At 37.0% G+C, this 22,871-nt stretch overlaps 1 protein-coding gene across 1 annotated transcript in view; it reads left to right on the forward strand.

Moving 5' to 3' along the window:
- LOC121390146 overlaps positions 1-22,871 on the forward strand; it is a 29,279-nt gene that overhangs the window by 5,894 nt on the left and 514 nt on the right. Inside the window, exon 2 of the mRNA XM_041521894.1 lies at positions 21,672-21,790. Within this exon, the coding sequence (XP_041377828.1) occupies positions 21,672-21,790 (119 nt within the window). The remainder of the gene's footprint in view (positions 1-21,671; positions 21,791-22,871) is intronic.

The raw sequence follows: 22,871 nt of genomic DNA on the forward strand, positions 1-22,871 counted from the left end.
CTTCTACGTGTTAGGGGGCGGGAGTACATAGTGGATCAACGCCATGGTTCCTGCCGTCTGGGATGGGCAATAAAAATTTTGTATTAATGAAAAAAGTAGGGGATTTCCTCTTACCCTATAAGTAAATTCCAAATTGGATTGTTTACTTTATTTTGTCTTTTAGAACGTTTAGGAATAGTCCTCATAATCAATTAAATTGGTCATGCACTTTTAATTTATATGCTTTTTGTATATGCTAAATTTATTGGGTTGTAATGAGGTGAAACTTGAAGAAACATCTATGTATTGATAATTAATAAAAGTAATATTAAAATACTTAAAAAATGTTGTTTTCTCTACAGACGGGCGTTTCGTGAGAGATTGAATTATGCTTCCTCATCGATGTAGATTTTTCAAACCCGTCAACGGAAAGGAGACGTAAGGACTCGTGGGACGCGAGGTTCGTCCATGCAGGTCTAAATAGGTGATGTGTGGTAGCCGCAACAGAAGGTAGTTGGCGTCTGTGGCGAATATGCTGAGACGAGAGTCAGTCTTGGAAGTTGTAGTGTGCTGGTTCCAGGTTGATACATTAGGAACAGTTTTCCCTCGAGGCAGAGGTTGCGATCTTTTGTCTCGCTGGAGAGTATTGATGTGGCTTGTATAAAATTTCCCACTTAATGGTGTATGGGGTGAACTCGATCCGTCAGGTGTCCCCAAAGTACTGCCTTAGCGCTGTTGCGTTCTTTCGGTGTTGCGTTTGAAAAAACTGCTCGTGTTGCGCAAGAATATCTCGTACTTAAATGTGTCTCGGTCAAAAACCAACGTAAGTGTTTATTGCTTGTTGTTATCGCAGTGTATTAACGGTAGCTTGATATATTACTCCTTTCTGCAAGCATTTGCCCTCAAGTGGACATTCAGCTCTTCGTCCTACAGTTGCATTCTCTGGGGGGGAACGGCGTCTTTATCTCTGTGTTGTTGAAGTAGAGTTTTGTTATGGCGCTGAAATTATTTTCCCAACATTAGGCATGCAGCTATAGCTAATTTTAACGGTGATTTCGATTTTATAATTTTGTGGAGAGGGTTGCTTTTGGGAAAGCACCTCTATCGAGTAATCTGGGAACTGGTGACCTACGTTGGTTTTCACGTTGGAGCTATATGGTGGGTTGTACCAGGTGATGTTTCTATTGCGGTTGTTTCTGCGTCTGTTGTTTTCTGCTGTTGGGGTGTATTTGAGGTTATAGTTATATCCGCTCTTGAGTAAGGCTTCCTTATATGGGCGTTTCGCTTCTTCAAAGATGCACTCATTCGAAGATATTATCAGAAAGCCTTTTATTTATTGTTTTTGGTATACTGCGGATGATATTTGGAGGGTGGTTGCTCTTGTTGTGGATGTATAAAGGTTGTGTTTGTTGGTTTCATATAGGGTTTGACTGAGCTCTTTTCAAGATCTAGAGTTACGTCTAAGTAATCTACAGATTTTTTGTTGGCGACTATGGTGATCTTGAGTTTATGGTTTGCAAATATTCTGCAAATATCTTTTTTTGATTATCTCTATGGTTCTCGGTGACTCATTGAATGCAGCTAGGCCATCGTCGCGATATAGTCCTATATTGTTGCCTTATCAAGAGCGGATATAACTATAACCTCAAATACACCCCAACAGCAGAAGAAAACAACAGACGCAGAAACAACCGCAATAGAAACATCACCTGGTACAACCCACCATATAGCTCCAACGTGAAAAAACCAACGTAGGTCACCAGTTCCTCAGATTACTCGATGAGTGCTTTCCCAACAAGCAACCCTCTCCACAAAATTATAAATCGAAACACCGTTTAAAATTAGCTATAGCTGCATGCCTAATGTTGGGAAAATAATTTTCAGCGCATAAACAAAACTCTACTTCAACAACACAGAGATAAAGACGCCGTTCCCCCCAGAGAATGCAACTGTAGACGAAGAGCTGAATGTCCACTTGAGGGCAAATGCTTGCAGAAAGGAGTAATATATCAAGCTACCGTTAATACACTCGATAACAACAAGCAAGAAACATACGTTGGTTTGACGAGAAACACATTTAAGACGAGATATACTGCGCACACGAGCAGTTTTCAAAACGCAACACAGAAGAACGCAACAGCGCTAAGTCAGTACATTTGGACACTGAAGGATAGATTCACCCCATACACCATTAAGTGGAAAATTTTATCCAAAGCAAAATCATACTCTCCAGCGAGCAAAAGATGCAACCTCTGCCTGAAGGAAAAAACTGTTCATAATGTATAAACCTGAAACCAGCACACTAAACTCCAAGAATGAACTCGTATCAGCATGTCGACACAGACGCAAATACCTTCTGTGCGCATACCACACATCACCTATTATAGACCTGCATAGTGACGTAACCTCGACGTCACAGAGTCCATTACGTCATCAGCTTTCCGTTGACGGTGTAATTAAATCTACATCTGATGAGTGAGAGCAATAATTCAACTCTCTCACGAAACAAGCCTGTCATGTAGAGAAAAGCATACACTTTTTAACGATATATCTGGCTTCCTGGGCACACACCTCAGCTGTCTGGGCACACACCTCAGCTGTCTGGGCGGGACAGTAGGTTAGTTGTTAATTGGTTAATGAGAGAGAGAAGAGGGTGTAGTGGTCTTACACCTACCCATTGAGTCATTAAAACTCGCTCTGGCTGCGAACCCTGTACCTGCCAGCCTATAGTCCGATGCTTAACCACTGCGCCACCGAGACCGGTTGGAACCTGCTAAAATGCATGTCTCGATTTGTATGTGTTACGATTGTCCGTCGTGATACCTCGTGACAAAGACCGAGGAGGGCACGAACGCCTCCGATTTCCACTGGGATGAATGCACATGGCTATTAATTTTTGATTCTATTGAAACGGGTATCCATTCATATTCTCTTACGTATAGAATTAAACAGGTCACGTTGGATGCATTATGTAACATTATCTGTATATAATCACAAAGTGAGTGTGTATAAGAAGTTAAAAAAATATTAACTTTGATTATGCCTATTCATATTGAATCTTATAGCACAAATAAAGAAAGTGGGAGAAATAAAAGAACCGGAGACCGATAGAAATGATGGGATATATTTCGAAAAGGTTATTCACGAGACGAGACCGGGTATTTTCATGGTTCAGAATCTATTTTGTAATATAAAAAGTTCCGTATAATGTTTACAAAAACCGTTTGTATTACGCTTGAGATGATATGATAAAGAAAATATTACCCTCGTGTGTTTCGGTATCGTCAATATCATATGTTAGGAATCAAAATGCTATTATGCGAGCCTCTGGCGAGCATGAATACGTTGTTAATTTACATCTAATTTGCAAAGTTGTCAAATTCTTAAAGTATGTAATTTGAAAAATATCACATACTTTGATTGCATTGAAAATGTAAATCTTCCTAATTCTGTAACACAGCTGCATTCATTGTACCTTTTTCACATTCATTATTATTTTACAAAAATCCATATGAACTTTTTCTACATCATGAGCTGGGTCAAAACTCCATAATTTAACACACTAGATATATAAGTACCAAAGACATGTAACTGTGTTTCCTTATTATGTAAAAGCAATTTTCTTAAAATGCTATCTAAGACTACCAACCACTGTCATGACTTCTACGAAGGCCCGGATGCTAATGTGTGCACTCTTACAACGCGATTCTCGTCGTATTACCCGGTCAGGTCAGGTAAAGTTTTTCACGTGCATATATACCACGAAAGGTTTCACGCACGCCTGTCACGGGCCAAATATCCGACTTTCGCCAGTGTCTAAGTCCGGGGAGGGGCGGGGGGTACGTTTGAGGTGGGCGGACTTTGGAATTAAAAAAAAACAAAAATAGCGGTCGGTCAAAAACCTTAGTCCTACGGAGAATAATCTGCTGTATCCTACACATGTCTGGACTAAGAAATTAAAACCAAAAATATTTTTAGTGCTCGGCCTAAAAGGTTTTAAGGTGATTTGAGCAACTGAACGGGCGCCAAAGTAAAGTGCGTTGGACTATTTATAAAAAAATAAACATAAGAATTTTGAGCTGCGGCCGAAAAATTTAAAGTCCAACTAAACCCCAAAAAGGAGGTTACCTGTCCTATGTAAGGTTGTTACGTCGGCGAGGCTGGAGTATCCCGGAGGTTCGGCAGCAGATGTCGGCGTTGTCGCAGAGTACGAACTACCGTACCGTAGTCGGGACCGCAGACCGCTCGGATCATCTTGTGTAGATTCCGGTTGTCCAACTTGCTCTGAAGTATGGCTTGTCTGTAGGTCTGCTCCCTCTTGTGTGTGACGACTACGGTGTGGTGAGTGCCGAACACCTTGTTGTGCAGTTCGTACTCGCTGCCGTCCTCCAGGTGTCTCCAGTCCGCGTTGAGGTAGCTGCCCCTAAGCGTTTTCGGGTCCGTCGTGTCCCCCTGCATATACTGATGAAGATGTTTCCTCAGTCCGTTGACTACAACAGTCCACTCATCTCCCTCCGGGGGGGGGGGGGGGGGGGGGGGGGGGGGGGGGGTGACTACCGGCGGTAGTGGATTGGCCTTGGCTGGCTGGACGATCAGTGATGTTGCCTTCCTCTTCAGTGGAGGAGTGGAGGTCGGCGGTACCGCCCTCGGGGCCTGGCACATCGCAATGTCTAGGCTCGAGTACGGCTCATCCGGGGATTCGGACGCCGATGGCAGTCGCGTCCTCTTCGGCGAAGTCGGTAGGGGCGGCGACGCAGACGGGACCGCCACCTTTGATCCCCCCCCCCCCCCCCGAGCCGTCCCTGGCACGCCTTTCTTCTTCCTCCGTCCTCTTCCACTCCCTCCGTTCCTCTTCTTTGGAGGCGGGTCACCGTGTCCCGGTATAGGTAACCCGGAACTCCTGCAGAGCCCCAAAACTGGCTATCAATCCCCCCAAGTGTGTGTGTGGGAGGGGGAGGGGGCAACTCGAGAGCGCACGTAGACACATCTACTCGCATCGCGAAAACAGTTGGGAGTGTCGTATAACCCATTAGTTGTTAATCTGAGCGCATCCGTCGTAAGTCGAATGTTGGAGAAATTATAACGCAACCGTCCACTTGGTCAACTTTGGTCTGGCAGTTGGTAGTCTGATCCTAGCATACGACGTATGGGTAACTTGAAGAGAGTACATGGTATTGTTTGTGAACCATTTCTTATATGATAATACGAGCTATTTCAGTCAGTACTAAATTACTAGTTTAAATTAGTAAATATTTAATACATTAGAATATATATTTTGTTTTATTACAAAATGTGCACCTAATGTTGTAATTTTAAAATGGGCCAGATTTTATTACAGAATTGGCACCTGCTTTTATTACATAATGGGTCGTTTTTTATTACAAAATGGGTGCTAATTACAAACTGGGTCGTTTTTATTTTGTTTTGTTTTGTTTTTTGTTTTTGTTTTTTTTTTTTTGGGGGGGGGGGGGGGGGGTTTACAAAATAGGTACTACTTACAAAATGGGTCGGGTTTTTTTAATTACAAAGTGGGATATTCATAACAAAATGGGTCGTTTATTAAAAAATGGGTTTTAACAAATGTTTTAAATAAAACAAACTTTAACCGTCCATGAATCACATGACCGTTTGGCGCGAGCTGGATACTGGATTTCTGTATGTACCTAGTAGAACTAATCTGATTCAAGGGACTGGCCTGAATTCGACGTAATTGTTAAGATGTTGTCGACTAACAGACACGTTATAATGAAGGTAATTTCATATCTTTCTACATAAAATATCAGGGTCTCAAAACAAATTTGTTTCTACTCGTCCTACTGTTTTGTATTGGGTCAAACTTGGGTCAAAATAAGTACGTGGGTAGTAATAAAGAAGATATTAAATATAAACACATCACGTGCGTACTTAAACTAAAGATACACATACATATAACAAAACACAAATAAATAGGTAAATTAAATTTTAAAAAAAAAAATAAAATAAAATAAAAAAAAAAAAAAAATAATAAATAATAATAAAATTATATAAACTATATAACACGTTATGTGAGTAATAAAAAAAAAAGCACACAAAAAAACACTAGTTTGTTTTGAACTGGTTGAATTTGTAATGATTTTGTATATAGCGAATTAGGACGGTTCCCTTTACAGATTACAAGAAAATAAAAAATCTTCAAATATTGATTAAGATGCGAAATTCGAATAATTGTATTTTAAGAGCTCTGTATGAGGTAATGAATATGTATGAAGATAATTGGTTAATGAATATTAAACAGGAACTAGATGAGCTTGGTTTAAATTATATATGGGATTTAACACATGTTAATAATAATATTTATAATATAATTAAGGAAAGGATATGCGACACATTTAAACAGCTTTGTTACAGACGAATAACAACAACAACAAAGGGTATTCTCTAGCAATATCTATTAAATTAATTTAAATTACAAATGTACTTTCGTAAAATCATAGACAATCAGTATTTAAAGGAAACAGTAAATATTAGAATATCTGCTCACAAACTAAATAAAGAAACCGGCCGACAAGAAAGAGTATGTACATTTTGCAACAATAATGAGAAAGAACTCAGTTGCCTTGGGGAATTTTTTATTAAGAGCAAATAAAATAATATTATAAACTAACACTTGTCGGTTTGTCTGTCTCTATCGTAAATGTACATGTATCTTAAATGTATAGGTATATTTATTGTGTACACTTACATAACGTTATATAATGTTATATAATTATTATTAATTTGTGTGTGTTTTGTGGGGTTTTTTTGTTTTGTTTTCTTGTAGGTTGTTTTTTTTTGGGGGGGGGGGGTTGTGGGGTTTTTTGGGGGGTGTATGTGGGTGGGTTTTTTTTGGGGGGAGGTTGTTTTGGTTTTTTGGTGGGGTGGGGGGGGGGGGGGAGCGTAAATACATACCCACATAACGTGCTATATAGTGTATTTATTTTTTCTCATTATTAATTTTTTATTATTATTTTATTTCATTTTATTATTATTTTATTTTATTTTATTTTATTTATTTATTTATTTATGATGATTTTATTATTTGTAGTATTTTTTTTTTATTTTATTGTACCTATTTATTTGTGTTTAGATATATGTATGTGTGTCTTTACGCACGTGATGTGTTTATATTTAATATATTCTTTATTAATACCCACGTAATTATTTATCCTGCATATATGTATGGTTTATTTCGTTTATTTTAGACATGAATTGATTGTTGAATGTGTTTTAGATAGTGCTATAGCGCTTCCCACCATTATCAGATATTGTAAATATGTATTTATTATATTTTGCTATTTTTATTATAAAGCTTATAAGTTGAATAACTTAAAGCAATAAAGAATTTGTCTATGATTTTACGTGGAAGAATGTACGTGTACATAAAATAAGATAGTAATGAAATATAAAAGAATATATATATATTAATAATATGTAGATTATGGGGATGTGAATATGGGGATCAATATATATGATACAATTTAGCAAGAAAACCGCGTTTAAAGCGAAGACAGATTTAGAAATAATAATTGTACGGGTCCAGTTAAAATACTTGATTTCCTTCGTACGTGTTAGGGGGCGGGACGTAGCACAGTGGTATACCAACTGCCATGGTATGTGCTGTCCTATCTGTGGGATGGTGCATATAAAATATCTCTTGCTATTAATGTAAAAATGTAGCGGATTTCCTATGACACTATAATGTAAAAAATACCAAATGTTGGATTGTTTACTTTATTTGTCTTTTAGATACCTTTAGCGAATGATCTCTCATAACTCATTATACAGCGGCTCATTACAATTTTATATTTTATATTGCTTTTTTGTATATCCTAAATTGTATTCTGTTGTAATGAGGTGAGACTGCAAAAAGTACAGATAAATTCGGGCAAAAAGTACAGATAAATTCGGGCAAAATGTGCTCACCTGAGACCTTTTTACCATGTATTTCCATCAATCTTAAATTTCTCACATACTTAGATTGCACTGAAAATGTACATTTTCCTAATTCTGTTAACACAGTTGCATTCATTGTACCTTTTTTCACATTCAATACATTTTACAAAAATCCATATGAACATTTTCTACATTAATTATAACGCAACCGTCCACTTGGTTAACTTTGGTCTGGCAGTTGATAGGCAGAGCCTAGCATACGACGTATGGGCAACTTGAAGAGGGTACATGGTATTAATTGTTTGTGAACCATTTCTTATATGTGATAGTACGAGCTATTTACTAATTTGTCTATGAAACTTTAATTACTAGTTTAAATTAGAAAATATTTAAGTATTACAGAATATGTATTTTGTTTTATTACAAAATGGGCAAATAGTTTTATAATATAATATGGGCCAAATTTTATTACAGAATGGGCACGTAATTACAGAATGGGTATTTTGTTGGGTACTAATTACAAATGTTGTTTTTTTTTTTTTACTTTATTTGTTTGTTTAATACCTTTGGGTTTTTTTTTACAAAATGGGTACTAATTACTCGTTTTTGTATTACAAAATCATTACTTACAAAGTGGGTAATCATAACAAATGGGTCGTTTATTGCAAAGTGGGCTTTGACAGATTTTAAACAAAACAAACTTTAATTTGAATATGACCGTTTGGCGCGAGCTGGATTTTTCTGTATGTACCTAGTAGAAACTAATGTATTCTGTCCTGAATTATATTACCTAATATATGTTTCGTACGTACGAAATTATTTGGAGACCAAATTCAGTTTGGGTTACTTACAAATATCAAGACTACCAGAAAAGTATTGAATATACAGACACTAATATTCTAAATAAGAAAATATACTGATAACTAGTATTTAATATTAAATATATATAATATTAGTCGCAAACATTTTGCAATGAAGCAAACTCAGGACGGTCCCTTTAAATCGCCCCAGTGTATTATAATTCAGAAGACTTTCAACTGATCACACCACAACTGGTCAAAGGCTGTGATATGTGCTGTCCTGTCTGTGGGAAAGTGCATATAAAAAGATCGCATGCTGCATTAGGCTAAAAAAAATTTTTTTAGCGGGTTTCCTTTGATGACTACGTGTCAGAATTATCAAATGTTTGACATACAATAACTGATGATAAATTAATCAATGTGCTCCAATGGTGTCGTTAAACAAAACAAACTTTAACTTGTTCAACTGATCACAAATATTATGTGCATTTCCGCCATATTGTTAATGATGTGTGTGTGTGTGTGTGTGTGTGCAATGTTTCGCAAAATAAAATGCAATAAATGCATATATGTTATATTTCATTTTTAAATATAGTGTATGAATAAATGGATTATTCATATAAAGATTTCGATACCTTTTCTGTCTATTTTGGAGTTTTTTATTCGGCTGCATTGACTTTGATTATTTATATTTTTTTAATCGTATCTCAGACCAAGAATCATCATGTAACTATGTGGAACACCCTATCTCCGTTTAGTCTTCTTTTCCTCATCTCTTTTCATTTCTAAACTTGTCTCCATTTTAAATTTGTTGTTATTGTTATATTATATTATATCATATACATAATCCCCACATTCATATTTATACACACACACAAAAACATCATTGGCCGAAATTACGAAGCCTGTTTTTTCTTAAACGCGCATATGTTTGAAGTGACAGTAAAAAAAGAGTAAAGTTTCTTTTGATTTAACGACGCCACTAGAGCACATTGATTTTTTTTTCTTATCATCGGCTATTGGACGTCAGACATATGGTCATTCTGGAACTGTTTTTATTTTAGAGGAAACCTGCTGTCGCCACATAGGCTACTCTTTTACGATAGGCAGCAAGGGATCTTTTATTTGCGCTTCCCACAGGCAGGATAGCACAAACCATGGCCTTTGTTGAACCAGTTATGGATCACTGGTCGGTGCAAGTGGTTTACACCTACCCAGTTAGCCTTGCGGAGCACTCACTCAGGGTTTGGAGTCGGTATCTGGATTAAAAATCCCATGCCTCGACTAGGATCCGAACCCAGTACCTACCAGCCTGTAGTCCGATGGCTTAACCACTGCACCACCAAGGCCGGTTTGAAGTGACAGATAATAGTTTTTAAACACTACGACTTATTGGTGTACTATTAAAGCCTTTTTTATATAATTTAAATTAGAAGTACTTACATTTTATTATTTAGAACATTAATTTTCGTACAGTTGAAGTGATTCTGGTCATTTAGGTTTTTACAATACCTCAAAATGCATTTTTCATAATTCTTAAACGCACGTTCGTCTGAAAAATAATTGTTATCAAGACACGCTGTAGTTATTTTTAGACAGTATTTTCCTGTTTAAAAATCACAGACTTTAGCTTCTCTCTGTTATAACATATAATTCAATTATTTTTACAAAATATCATTAATAAATGGAATATGGTGGTTATGAAGATGGTTGAATATAGTACATTTAGGGACAAATCGAATTATTTCTGTTCAGGTAATACTTTGTTAGGCCATTAAATAGGTCAGTGATCTGTGACAATATGCCTTTAAGGACAGTACATGTGTGTAGTCACGCGCGTTCAAGACAAAAATTGGCTTTTTAAATCCGGCCTCATGTCTTTACAGGGTTTAGGCTGAAGCCAATACAATTATTAGCAATGTGTCGAATTTGCTCAGATTAAAGAACATCTGTCGCCAAATTCAAGTTTTATTTAGTAAAACTGCAAATATCACGGAACATCTGTAAACAATAGGCGATTTTCGGATGAGCTTTTTAGCGAATTAGTAATGAGATATATTCGCCGACTTGAACTTTATTTCACATTTGGCGATTTTGGCGAGCTACTGTTTAAACCCTTTCTTTATATTTTCTTAAAGCTTAAAGGGGCATACCCTAGTTTTTAAACACTAACGCATATTTTTTACTATTATAACCGCTTTTGGTAACTTATATCATACTTTACTTAGATTTTATTGTTTAGATTATCAATTTCCGTACATTAGAAGTGTTTTTTTTATCCTGGTGTTTTAATATCACAAAATGCATTTCTCATATTTTTAAAAACGCACGTGCGGATGAGAAGTAACAGTTATGGAGTCGAGTTTTAGTCTGTTTTTAGAGGGTATTTCACCATTTCAAAGTCACAGACTCATGTTTCACTCTATTGTAACTTTATCCACATGTGTTACAGGTTTGTAGATTAACTAAACTTAGTGTTAATTTTCACGGGTTGAAACTAGGGTCTGTCCGTTTAAAGCAACATGAGATATTGGTTTGGAACTAATAAATAAATATGTATTTTAAAACAAAAACATAGAAAAAGACAAAACTATCGCTTTATAATTATGTTGGGCATGCATGATTAATAAGAAAGACGAATGTTACCCCATGCATTCAGTACAAGACAATTTGGAATATAGCCATATGTCGATGTTTACCCTAACAACCTTGTTGCTATAGCATAGACATAACCGAACATCAGTTACTTTAATGACATTCATAACACATTTATTATTAATCCTGGAGACGCCACGATCACTAGTTTTTAGCCAATCAAAAATAACTAACTATAAGAAAGACAGCAAACTTGTTTTTTTAACTAAGCCCCACCCCTTAGCAGTAGTGGGTTCTATAATATCTCCCAGCAACTATACCTTTCTTTAAATGATAACAGACAACTATTTGTCGTCCAAACTGGCACGTACATCAACTAAGCCCCACCCCTTAGAAGCAGTGAGTTGTGTAATATCTCCTAGCAACTATACCTTTCTTTAAATGATGACAGACAACTATTTGTCGTCCAAACTGGCACGTACATCAACTAAGCCCCACCCCTTAGAAGCAGTGAGTTGTATAATATCTCCCAGCAACTATACCTTTCTTTAAATGATGACAGAGAACTAGTTGTCGTCAAAACTGGCACATACGTCAACTAAGTCCCACCCCTTAGAAGCAGTGAAATGTATAATATCTCCTAGCAACTATAACTTTCTTTAAATGATGACACAAAAGTAGTTGTCGTCAAAACTGACATATACACGAACTACGCTCCACCCCTTAGAAGCAGTGAGTTGTATAACATCACCTAGCAACTATGCATTTCTTTAAATGATGACACAGCAATAGTTGTCAAAACTGACATATACATGAACTACGCTCCACCCCTTAGAAGCAGTGAGTTGTATAACAGCTCCTAGCAACTATGCATTTCTTTAAATGATGACACAGCAATAGTTGTCGTCAAAACTAACCAAGTACCACCCCCTTACCACAACTGTGTTTATATGTAACATATTTCATAGCAACATAAGTGTATAAATATCACAAGATATGACGCACCAGTCACTCCAGCGGTTTGAGGCGGTTACAATCGGTTTTAAAACGATTCAGAAGTCGAATCAGCTAACAGACTCAAGATGAACGCTCTGTATTTCTTTGTGGTGCTCGCAGGTTCGTTATTTTAAGATTCATAATTTTTATTCTAATATACTGAACTGTAAACACGAGGTCCAAAATCATAATGGTACTATGTGCAATTGCGGAGTTATAATTTTAAATTATTATATGAATTATCAATTATCAAAACATGACAAATTACTCAATTTAGTTAATTTAAAATAATTGTTTTGTTTTAATACATTTTTTTTCTCATAATTTACTTATAGAAAATTATTTGCATAGCTTTGAAAAATCTCGCGTTTCTTTTGCCGTTCATAGAGTAGTTCATTGCTTTAATGTTAGTTTTAATTTTTGTTTTAATTGTCATTCTCCTTTAACAAAAACGAATATTGAATATGCATTCTTAAGATCTTACAAATACAATAAACATTTTGCAGTTAAACACTTTGTTGTCTATATATTATCTTGTTGTACGTCTCCGATTTAGTTTTAGGATTAACGTATTGGAGTTTTAATATTTAATTTGCGAATAGTATCAAGAACAGTTGAATATTAACGTTTTTACTTGCAATAGTAACATCGTTTTGCTAGCTGTGTTGTGTTGTGTTTTGGAGAGAGATTGAGATTGTTGTAAACACTATTTATTCCGTCTTTTAATGACTGTGGAATTAATGTTAGAATTAAAGTTTGTTTTGTTTAACGACACCACTAGAACACATTGATTAATTAATCATCGGCTATTGGATGTCTGAACTGAACTGAACTGAACTGAACTGAACATTTATTTCTCTCAGGCCGTAATCCACGGCATATGAGGAACAATATATAATACAACAATTCACACTTTTTAACAAGATGACAGAGTAAAACTATCACATAAGTATATCTACATAAAACGAATATGGGAATATAATTATAAATAATTGGTTTGGGTTTGCATACACAATAATAATACAATAAAGTTATGAGCCGGAGGGCTTGAAAGTATTCACAATATGTTTACAAAATATTGCAAGTTTTCGGAGGACACCAGTTTTTTTACAATTAAATAATTCGTGAAATTTATATGTGTTTGGTTTGGATCGATAATATTCCCGGTATATATTGAAGTCTGAATTGGTTAAAATATGGGCATGTAAAAATATAATGGAATTCATCTCCGATGTCGTTAGTGTTGCATAAAAAACACAATCTATCATGTAATGGTTTACGTATCCATCTACCTGTCTCTATTGGAAGATTGTGGTTTGATACTCTAAAACGTAACAATGGGCACCAATGTTTTTTTTTCTAATAAATTTAAATAATTTTTGAATGCTATACTGCTTTTAAATATTTTGTAACAAGATGCTTTCGATGAAGTGTCAATATTACTGTACCATGTTTGCAAAAATTGATCTATGAGTTTTGTTGAAATAAATGTTTTCAACAATGAAACACTATTAATACGCTCACAATGTGACCACCATATGTATGTGCAACCAATATTATCTAAAATTGATTTTATAAAAGCTATCCATTTGTGATCATAAAAATGTGTATTATAATCATTCAATAACATTCTGTACACTAATAATGATAGCTTGGACTGCTTCCCAGTAATCATCCTAAACCAAAATCCTATCATTCTTATTTTTACTGTTATATCTACCGGGAAGCATCCAAGTTCTCCATACAACATATATAATGGGGTGGATTTTCTAACAGGCAATAATAACTTTAAATATTTGCTATACAATTTTTCTATGCAAGACAGACTTTAAAACCCCCAAATTTCACATCCGTATAAAGCAATAGGTAAAACCATACAATCAAATAATTTAAGTTGGCATTGAATGGAAAGATGGCAACGTTTTCCTTGTCTAAGTGTAAAATACATAGCTTTTTGAGCTTGTTCATATTGATGCTTTCGAGCATTAGTGAATTGGTAATTCTGAATCGTAGTCAACAGAGGAAACCCGCTACATTTTTTTCTAATGCAGCAAGGAGTCTTTTATATGCACTTTCCCACAGACAGGAAAGCACATACCACAACCTTTGACAAGTTGTGATACACTGGTTGGAACGAGAAAAAACGATCAGTTGAACGGATCCACCGAAGAACCGTGGAATTAAAAACGTTTCTTTTATTTAACGACGCCACTAGAGCACATTGTTTTTTTTATCTTATCATCGGCTATTGGACGTCAAACATATGGTCATTTTGACACTGTTTTTAGAGGAAATCCGCTGTCGCCACATAGGCTACTCTCTTACGACAGGCAGCAAGGGATCTTAAAGACTTTTATTTGCGCTTCCCACAGGCAGGATAGCACAGACCATGGCCTTTGTTGAACCAGTTATGGATCACTGGTCGGTGCAAGTGGTTTACACCTACCCATTGAGCCTTGCGGAACACCCACTCAGGGTTTGGAGTCGATAACTGGATTAAAAATCCCATGCCTCGACTGAGATCCGAACCAAGTACCTACCAGCCTGTAGACCGATGGCCTAACCACGACGCCACCGAGGCCGGTACCGTGGAATTGGTCAATAGGATAAATTTGAACGTCAAAACCATAATCAGGATTGAGACCCTATCTCTGCACAATGTAGAGTCCAATGGGAAATTTGGCAAAATAGTGGTTGATTCTATGAAGCCCTATCCAATGCATATCCAATAGCCGATGATTAATTAATCAATGTGCTCTAGTGGTGTCGTTAAACAAAACAAGCTTTAGCTTTAACTCTACCCAGTGCCTCAGTCGGTTGAGTTCTGGCTCGAGGTGCTTGCGTCGCAGGATCGAACCACGTCGGTGGATCCACTCAACTGACTGGGTTTTTCTCGTTCCAACTAGTGCACCATAACTGGACAAAGGCCGTGGTATGCGCCTTCCTGTCTGTGGGAAAGTACATATAAAAGATCCCTTGCTGCATTAGGAAAAATGTTGCGGGTTTCCTCTCATAATTACTAGAAATATGCTATCCAATAGCCGATGATTAATTAATCAATGTGTTCCAGTGTTGTTAAACAAAAACTATCCAGTGCCTTGTCTATAGGACAACCACTCTCTACGCCGTTTCTGACATCTATGATTATGGTCATGATAAAACTGTAACAATAATTATTTTCTGAGATTAATTTAAAAAAAAAATAAATGTAGTATATGATTATTCATGAAGGCGGGGCTTAATGTCACGAAACTCCGCCATACGGTGCTTAGAGGCGGGGACCTAATGACACGAAGCTTCGCGTTACTGTACCTGGGGGCAGGGACTAATGTGACAAGATCCCCTTTATGGGTGAGAGTTATTAATGTAACAACCAATGTATATACTAGTATTCGACCACCAGTTTTGCGTTTTCGGGTACAATACAACCATGACAATATTCTGAAATATTTATATATAGTCCTTAAACCCGCTGACCCTAGCCACCATAGTCCGTTTGCGTCAACAGGAAACCGATGAAAGGAATATAATTATATGTTAAATAATGCTACACTCGTATAAAAACTTTTAAGTTTCAAATCTATAACGACTCTCACAACAGTCCTGCGTTCTGTATCATTGTATGATGGTTTTTTTTTTGGCTAACGGCGCCTTTTTAACAACAGTTGCATATTAAAGTTCAAGTTTGTTTTGTTTAACGACACCACTGGAGCACATTGATTTATTAATCATCGGCTATTGAATGTCAAACATTTGGTAATTTTGACATATAATGTTAGTGGGGAAACCCGCTACATTTCTCCACTAGTAGCAAGGCATCTTTTATATGCACCATCCCACAGACAGGATAGCACATACAATGGCCTTTGATATACCAGTTGTGGTGCACTAGCTGGAACGAGAAAACTCCAGTCAGTTGAATGGATCCACCGGGGTAAAGTGGACGTACCTCTGTCTGTTGAGTTATTAACGTTGCTATGGGTGGGAGCCGGTACCTGGAGGCGAACCAAGTACCTACCAGCCTTCAGTCCCATGACTTATCCAGTAGACCCTCCATTTTCTTACAGGATTGGTCCAGACTATTCGAGGTGAAACCTGCGACGCATGCGCAACCACCTACGGCACCGAGAAAACCGCAGCTGGTACTGATGATGCCAAAAAGTGCACGTGAGTATATTAAATTAATGGTGACGATGATGATGATGCTGTTGCTGCTGCTGCTGATGGTGATGTCGATGAAGATGGTAATGATGATGATAATGATGATGATAACGATGATGACGATGATGGTTATGTTAGTGATAATGGTGATGTTAGTAATGATGATGATAATGTCGACTGTGGTGATGATGATAATGGTGACGGTGATGATGATGACGATGATGATGTTAGTGATGACGACGACAATGATGATGATGACGATGGTGATGTTAGTGATGATGACGATGCTGTCGACGATGATGTTAGTGATGACGATGATGATGTTAGTGATGACGACAATGATGATGATGACGATGGTGATGTTAGTGATGATGACGATGCTGTCGACGATGATGTGAGATGATGATGATGATGATGACCACGATGATGATGATAGTTATGATGATGATGACGACGCCGATGATGATGATGATGTTAGTGATGATGTTGATGATGGATGACAGTGATGATGACGACGACGACGATGATGATGATGTGATGATGATGATGTGATGTGATGATGATGACGACGCTGATGATGATGATGACGATGATGATGATGATGTTAGTGATGATGATGATGATGATGTTAGTGATGATGATGTTACTGATGATGATGATGATGTTAGTGATGATGATGTTGATGTTAGTGATGATGATGATGATGGCGATGACGACGACGACGACGATGATGTTAGTGATGATCATGATGAAGATGATGATATAGTGTATTTATTTATTTCTGAAGGTGATGTATTCTCTTTTATTATATATTATCTTGTTCGGATAGGTGTTTCTGAAAATACCACAGCCTTTGATATACCAGTTGTGGGGCTCTGGTTGGGACGGGAAAAAACGCATTCAGAGACTGGATCCCCTGAAGTGTTTTGACCCTACGAAGTTTGTTTTGTTTAACGAAACCACTAGAGCACATTGATTATTAATCATCGGCTACTGGATGTCAAACATTTGGTAATTTTGACATATATAGTACAAGATAGGAAACCCGTTACATCTTTCCATTTGTAGCAAGGGATCTTTTATATGCACCATCCCATGGCCAGGATAGCACATATCACGGCCTTTGGTATACCAGTGGTGGTTCACTGGCTGGAACGAGAAATAGCCCAGTGGGCCGACTGAGGGGGATCGATCCCAAACCGACCACGTATCAAGCGAGCGATTTACCTCTGTGTTACGTCCGGCCCCTCGATTCTAAGAGTACCTACAGAGGACGTATTATCTTAGGGGGAGGGTTGCCATATGCAATTTTTTTTTTCTTTTTCTGAATATTAGTCACCAAATAGCTGTTGTGTGATGAGGCGTTATTAATTAAACAGATAATCCGCCCACAATGCTCATAATGATTGTTTTTTTTCCCCCTTATTTTAATTTTCATTCACTATTTAAGCCGTGGCCCCCCACCCAACCCCCGCAAAAAATCCTGGATCCGCATGGTCGGGTAAACAAAACTTTATATGTCCTTCGTTCGACACCAATAACCGATGTGTATTTTTATGCTCCAGGGGTGTCGTTAAACAAAACAAACTTAACTAATTCATTCATTCATTCATTAAACTAACAGAGGCGGAATTTAGCTCAGTCAGCTGAGTGCCCACTTGAGGTGCTTGCGTCGCAGGATCGAACCACCTCGGTGGATCCATTCAACTGATTGGGTTTTTTTCCCTCGTTCCAACTAGTACACCACAACTAGTCAAAGGCCGTGGTATGTGCTTTTCTGTTTATGGGAAAGTGTATATAAAAGATCCCTTACTACTAATAGAAAATTGTAGCGGGTTTCCTCTCTAAGACTATATGTCAAAATTACCAAATGTTTGACATCCAATAGCCGATGATTAATTAATCAATGTGCTCCAGTGGTGTCGTTAAACAAAACAAACTTTAACTTTCCTGAAAGAAAAGGGGTGTCCTTTTGATTACGTCATGGGACATAAGGCTGGTAGGTACTGGGTTCTCCTCCAATAGCCGATTATTAATTAATCAATGTGCTCCAGTGGTGTCGTTAAACAAAACAAACTTTAACTTTCCTGAAAGAAAAGGGGTGTCCTTTTGATTATGTCATTGGACATAAGGCTGGTAGGTACTGGGTTCTCCTCATAGCCGATTATTAATTAATCAATGTGCTCCAGTGGTGTCGTTAAAAAAAAAAAAAAAAAAAAAAAAAACGTGTCAGAATTATCAAATGTCTGGCATCCAACAGCCGATGATTAGTTAATCAATATAATCCAGTAGTGTCGTTAAACAAAACAAACTTAACTTGAACTAACATTCCTTTCTTTTGCTGGCAGGGCGATCAAGAAGTTTGCCGCTTGTCTGGTGGCCGCCAGTGGTGCAGGTTGTGAAGCTGGCGCGAACGTCCCCGCAACCCAATTTGCTTCTGGAGACCTGAAGACCTACCCTGTACCCTTATCTCTGCACATGATGCAGTAAGCTACTTTAACATTCACTTTTCATACTCTCCCATTGACGGCGGGTCGTAGCCCAGTGGTAAAGCGCTCGCTTGGTGCGCAGTCAATCCAGAGCTGGTTTATCCTAGGAACACGTGCTTCAGGGGGCCCCGCGGTGATGTGTACATTTATTTTCCCCAGGTCATTTTGCCCCTCTCCCCAAAGGGGTTGTAAAATATATATCCTGGGAATATCGTCCGCTGTTATTTGTGCAAAAGGTCTCGCGGATCCTTAATTGGTCTACTTCAATCTAGGATCGATCCCCGTCGGGGGGCTTATTGGGCTATTTCTCGTTCTCAAGAGTGTATATGGTTGAACAGATTTTATGGCCCAGCCATTGAGGCTCTTTCTTTCCCGTTTTAACTGAAATTACCTATAAAATGTTTTAGGAAAACACATGTTTCCGGTTATTTTTCGAAATTAACCAAAAGTCATACTAATATTTCACATAAATGGGTGTTTTCAAATTCTTTTCAAGTCACTAGCATGATTTTAGTAAAAAAATAATTTAAAAAAAAAAAAACTCCTACTGTTGAACTCCATTTGTTGACGATGACCCGTAATGACGCGAGGTGATGTGATCTTAGCGCTAGATATTTTTTTTTACATACTCTTCCATGTGTTGTCCGATGACTGAGTGACGCGAGGTAAAGCTTGATGCTTTGATCGGTCTTTCTAGGATCGGCATTTTGCCTTTTTTGTGGTTTGTTCTTGTTCTTTGTGTTGTTGCTGAGGGTTTTCGTGTGGTCTGTTTTTCGCTTTCTTGCGCCGTTTGGGGTAGTTTTCAGTTTCAGGTTTTTTTCTTCTTGGTTTTTCCGGGTCTTGTGTGTTTTTTGGGTTTTTTTTTTTTATTATCCTGGGAAGGAGGGGCCTAACTGGGGGTGGTAATGATTTCATATCTCCTTAAAATTATCTGGGTTTATCTTTTTTCGATCCCATTGATGGGTCTGTGCTCAACGTGGCCAGTTTTCTCCAAACGGTTATAGTGCTTGCCAGGACCGCGTATTCACAACGTGAAATGCATGTAAGCTGCTTTGTGGGATATAATTTAAAAACATAAATGGTGCTCTATATAGAGAGTTTCTCATTAAAAAAAAATTAATCACGTGACTGACTACGGTTTGTAACTAGTATAAAATACCCTTATTTCATATGTCATTAATCATATCTCTCTATATCTCCTCCTTAACTCTGTCTGTCCGTCCGTCGAGAACATCGTTTCTTCTTTCCCTGTCCCCCGTATTAATAACTCTCTATCTCCGCACAAAATTCTCTCTCTCTCTCTCTCTCTCTCTCTCTCCTCTCTCTCTCTCTCTCTCTCTGGTCTAGATGCTTGTCAATATCCGGGTCCTTGTGAATATAATTATTATATTAATTATGTCTATAAAGTAGTAACTGCATTATGTGTGTATATATTATGTATATAATTACTGTAACAACCCTTGTCTTCTCCCTTTGCATGGGTTGATAGTTGTCAAATAGGAATGGTCAAGATAAAACAGGTTATAAACATCTGTTTGGGCTACTTACCAATATTAGGACGACCAGAAACACACTAAATATACACACACTGATATTCTAAACAAGAAAACATATTACTATGTAATTTTAGTCGTTAAAAGATTTTATTAGTCGGCAACATTTTACAATACAGCAAACTCATCATAGTCCCTTTAAAATGTTTCCTTTTTTAACGATGTTTGAATGATAAAAAAAAAAAAAAAAACTATTCACGAAAAAAAGAAGCCCATAATAGGTAGATATTCCGCCCCATGTGACTCTCGCTCATCTCTTTAAATCTCCCTCTTGTGTCTTAGTTGCTTAGAGATAGACATCGTCAAAGAAATGTCATTAAATATCAGGCCAAACAAAATAAATGTTTGGTCTCTGGTCAACGCGCGCGTCAACATTTTTTTTTTTTAATTTCCCGCAGTATGATCTCGATTTTTGCACTAGCCTTTTCTTACTATGACGTAAAACCGCATTTGGAACCAAAATGCCATCGCGCATGAACTAGGACGTTCATTTCCCTTATTTCGGTATTAAATATGCCCGCCTTTTCTGTGCAATCCATGCTTTAAAAAAAAAGAAAAAAAAAGCCGCCGCATCGCCGCATCAATTCTGAAACTTTGGTCTGACCAGAAACTGACTTTCTTTATTATTATTATTATTATGATTATGATTATGATTAAAGGCATACTGTCACAGATTTAAGGACCTTATTTCTCTAAAAATTAATAATAAATAAAAATTAAATTAATTTTTACAGAATAAATCTAGCTATTGCATCACTTTAACTACACCATGATGGAGTGAAATCCATGTCAACCCTCTCAGCAATGTTAGTTTTTGAATTATGGACCATTGCCATAATTCAATTATTTTTACAAAATATCATTAATAAGTGGAGTATAGTGGTTACGTAGATGGTTGAATAAAGTACATTTAGGGACAAATCAAATATATATATATTTTAAGTAATACTTTGTTAGGCCATGTAGTAGGTCAGTAGGTCAGTGGTCTGTGACAATATGCCTTTATGATTATGATTATGAGTATGATTATTATTATTATTATCATTATTATCATCATTATTATTATTATCATCATTATGATTATTATTATCATTATTATAATCATTATTATTATATATCATTATTATTATTATTATTATTATTATTTTGGCCTTACAGAGAAGTCTACAAATTTTAATTTATTTTAGGGAAGGCTTTACGTACGCTAACTGTGTGGAACTGACGCCCAGTACAGAGAAGGCGTGTGATGGAGCAACAACCCAGGCTACCATGGTAACAAAGTCGTTGGACAAAGCCAAGGCTGACTGTAAGCAAGTCTATCTTCGGCTTCGGGTTATTTGTAATGGGAGCCCACTACGGACAAGTCCATTTGGGTTTTGGCTACCAGCTATATGGAAGCCAATTATGTCAAACGTTTCTTCCGGTTTGGGTTATATGTTATGGTTATCTGCTGTGGTGTGGGGTTGGGGGTTGTGTTGTTGTTTTTTGTTGTTGTTTTTTTTTTTTTTTTTTTTTGTTATGGAAGCTAATTACGGCCATGTCTATATTTGGGTTTCGGCTAACCTGATATTTCCCGTGGAAGTCCATTAGGTCGAAGTCTTTCTTCGGGTTTGGATTATATGCTATGGAAGCCCAGTAGGTCAAAGTTTTTAATCGGGTTCGAATTATTTGTTATGGAATAGGTCCATGTCTGTCTTTGAGTTTCCGTTATTTGTTATGGACGCCCATTAGGTCCACGTCTTTCTGTCGTGTCGTAGAGTCTTGCTAGTATATCAGCACATGCTACGAAAGCACATATACAAAGAGAGAGAGAGAGAGAGAGAGAGAGAGAGAGAGAGAGAGAGAGAGAGAGAGAGAGAGAGAGAGAGAGAGACGAGAGAGAGTGTCGCATGTTTGTGTGTGTATATATATATATATATATATATATATATATATATATATATATATATACAGTAAAGTACTCTTATAACGAACAGCAAGGGACCAGACACATCGGTTCGATATAGCAGTAGTTCGTTATACGCGGAAGTTAGCCTTTTTCATTCATGAAGTCGGCCATTTTGGATTTTTCAAATTTAAATACAAAAATTAGTGGGATTTAAAAAAATATTTCATTTATTATCACCAATATCAGTACAGTCGTTTTGGATGCATTGCCGTTAATGCTACTGACTGATAAGATACAAATAAGATTTTCAAAAAATTATGATCGGTTCACTGTATATACACTAATTTACACTGAAATTCACAATTTTGACAAACACATTGGTTCGTTTTAACAGTTAATTCGCTATACATAGTTCGTTCTATACATTAAAATTTATTAACACTATATAGGGGGAAACAACGAGACTTTACAATCAGTTCGTTCTAACCGGTAGTTTGTT

The sequence above is a fragment of the Gigantopelta aegis genome, chromosome 15 (assembly GCF_016097555.1).
Source record: "Gigantopelta aegis isolate Gae_Host chromosome 15, Gae_host_genome, whole genome shotgun sequence".
In the NCBI taxonomy this organism is placed as follows: Eukaryota; Metazoa; Mollusca; class Gastropoda; order Neomphalida; family Peltospiridae; genus Gigantopelta; species Gigantopelta aegis.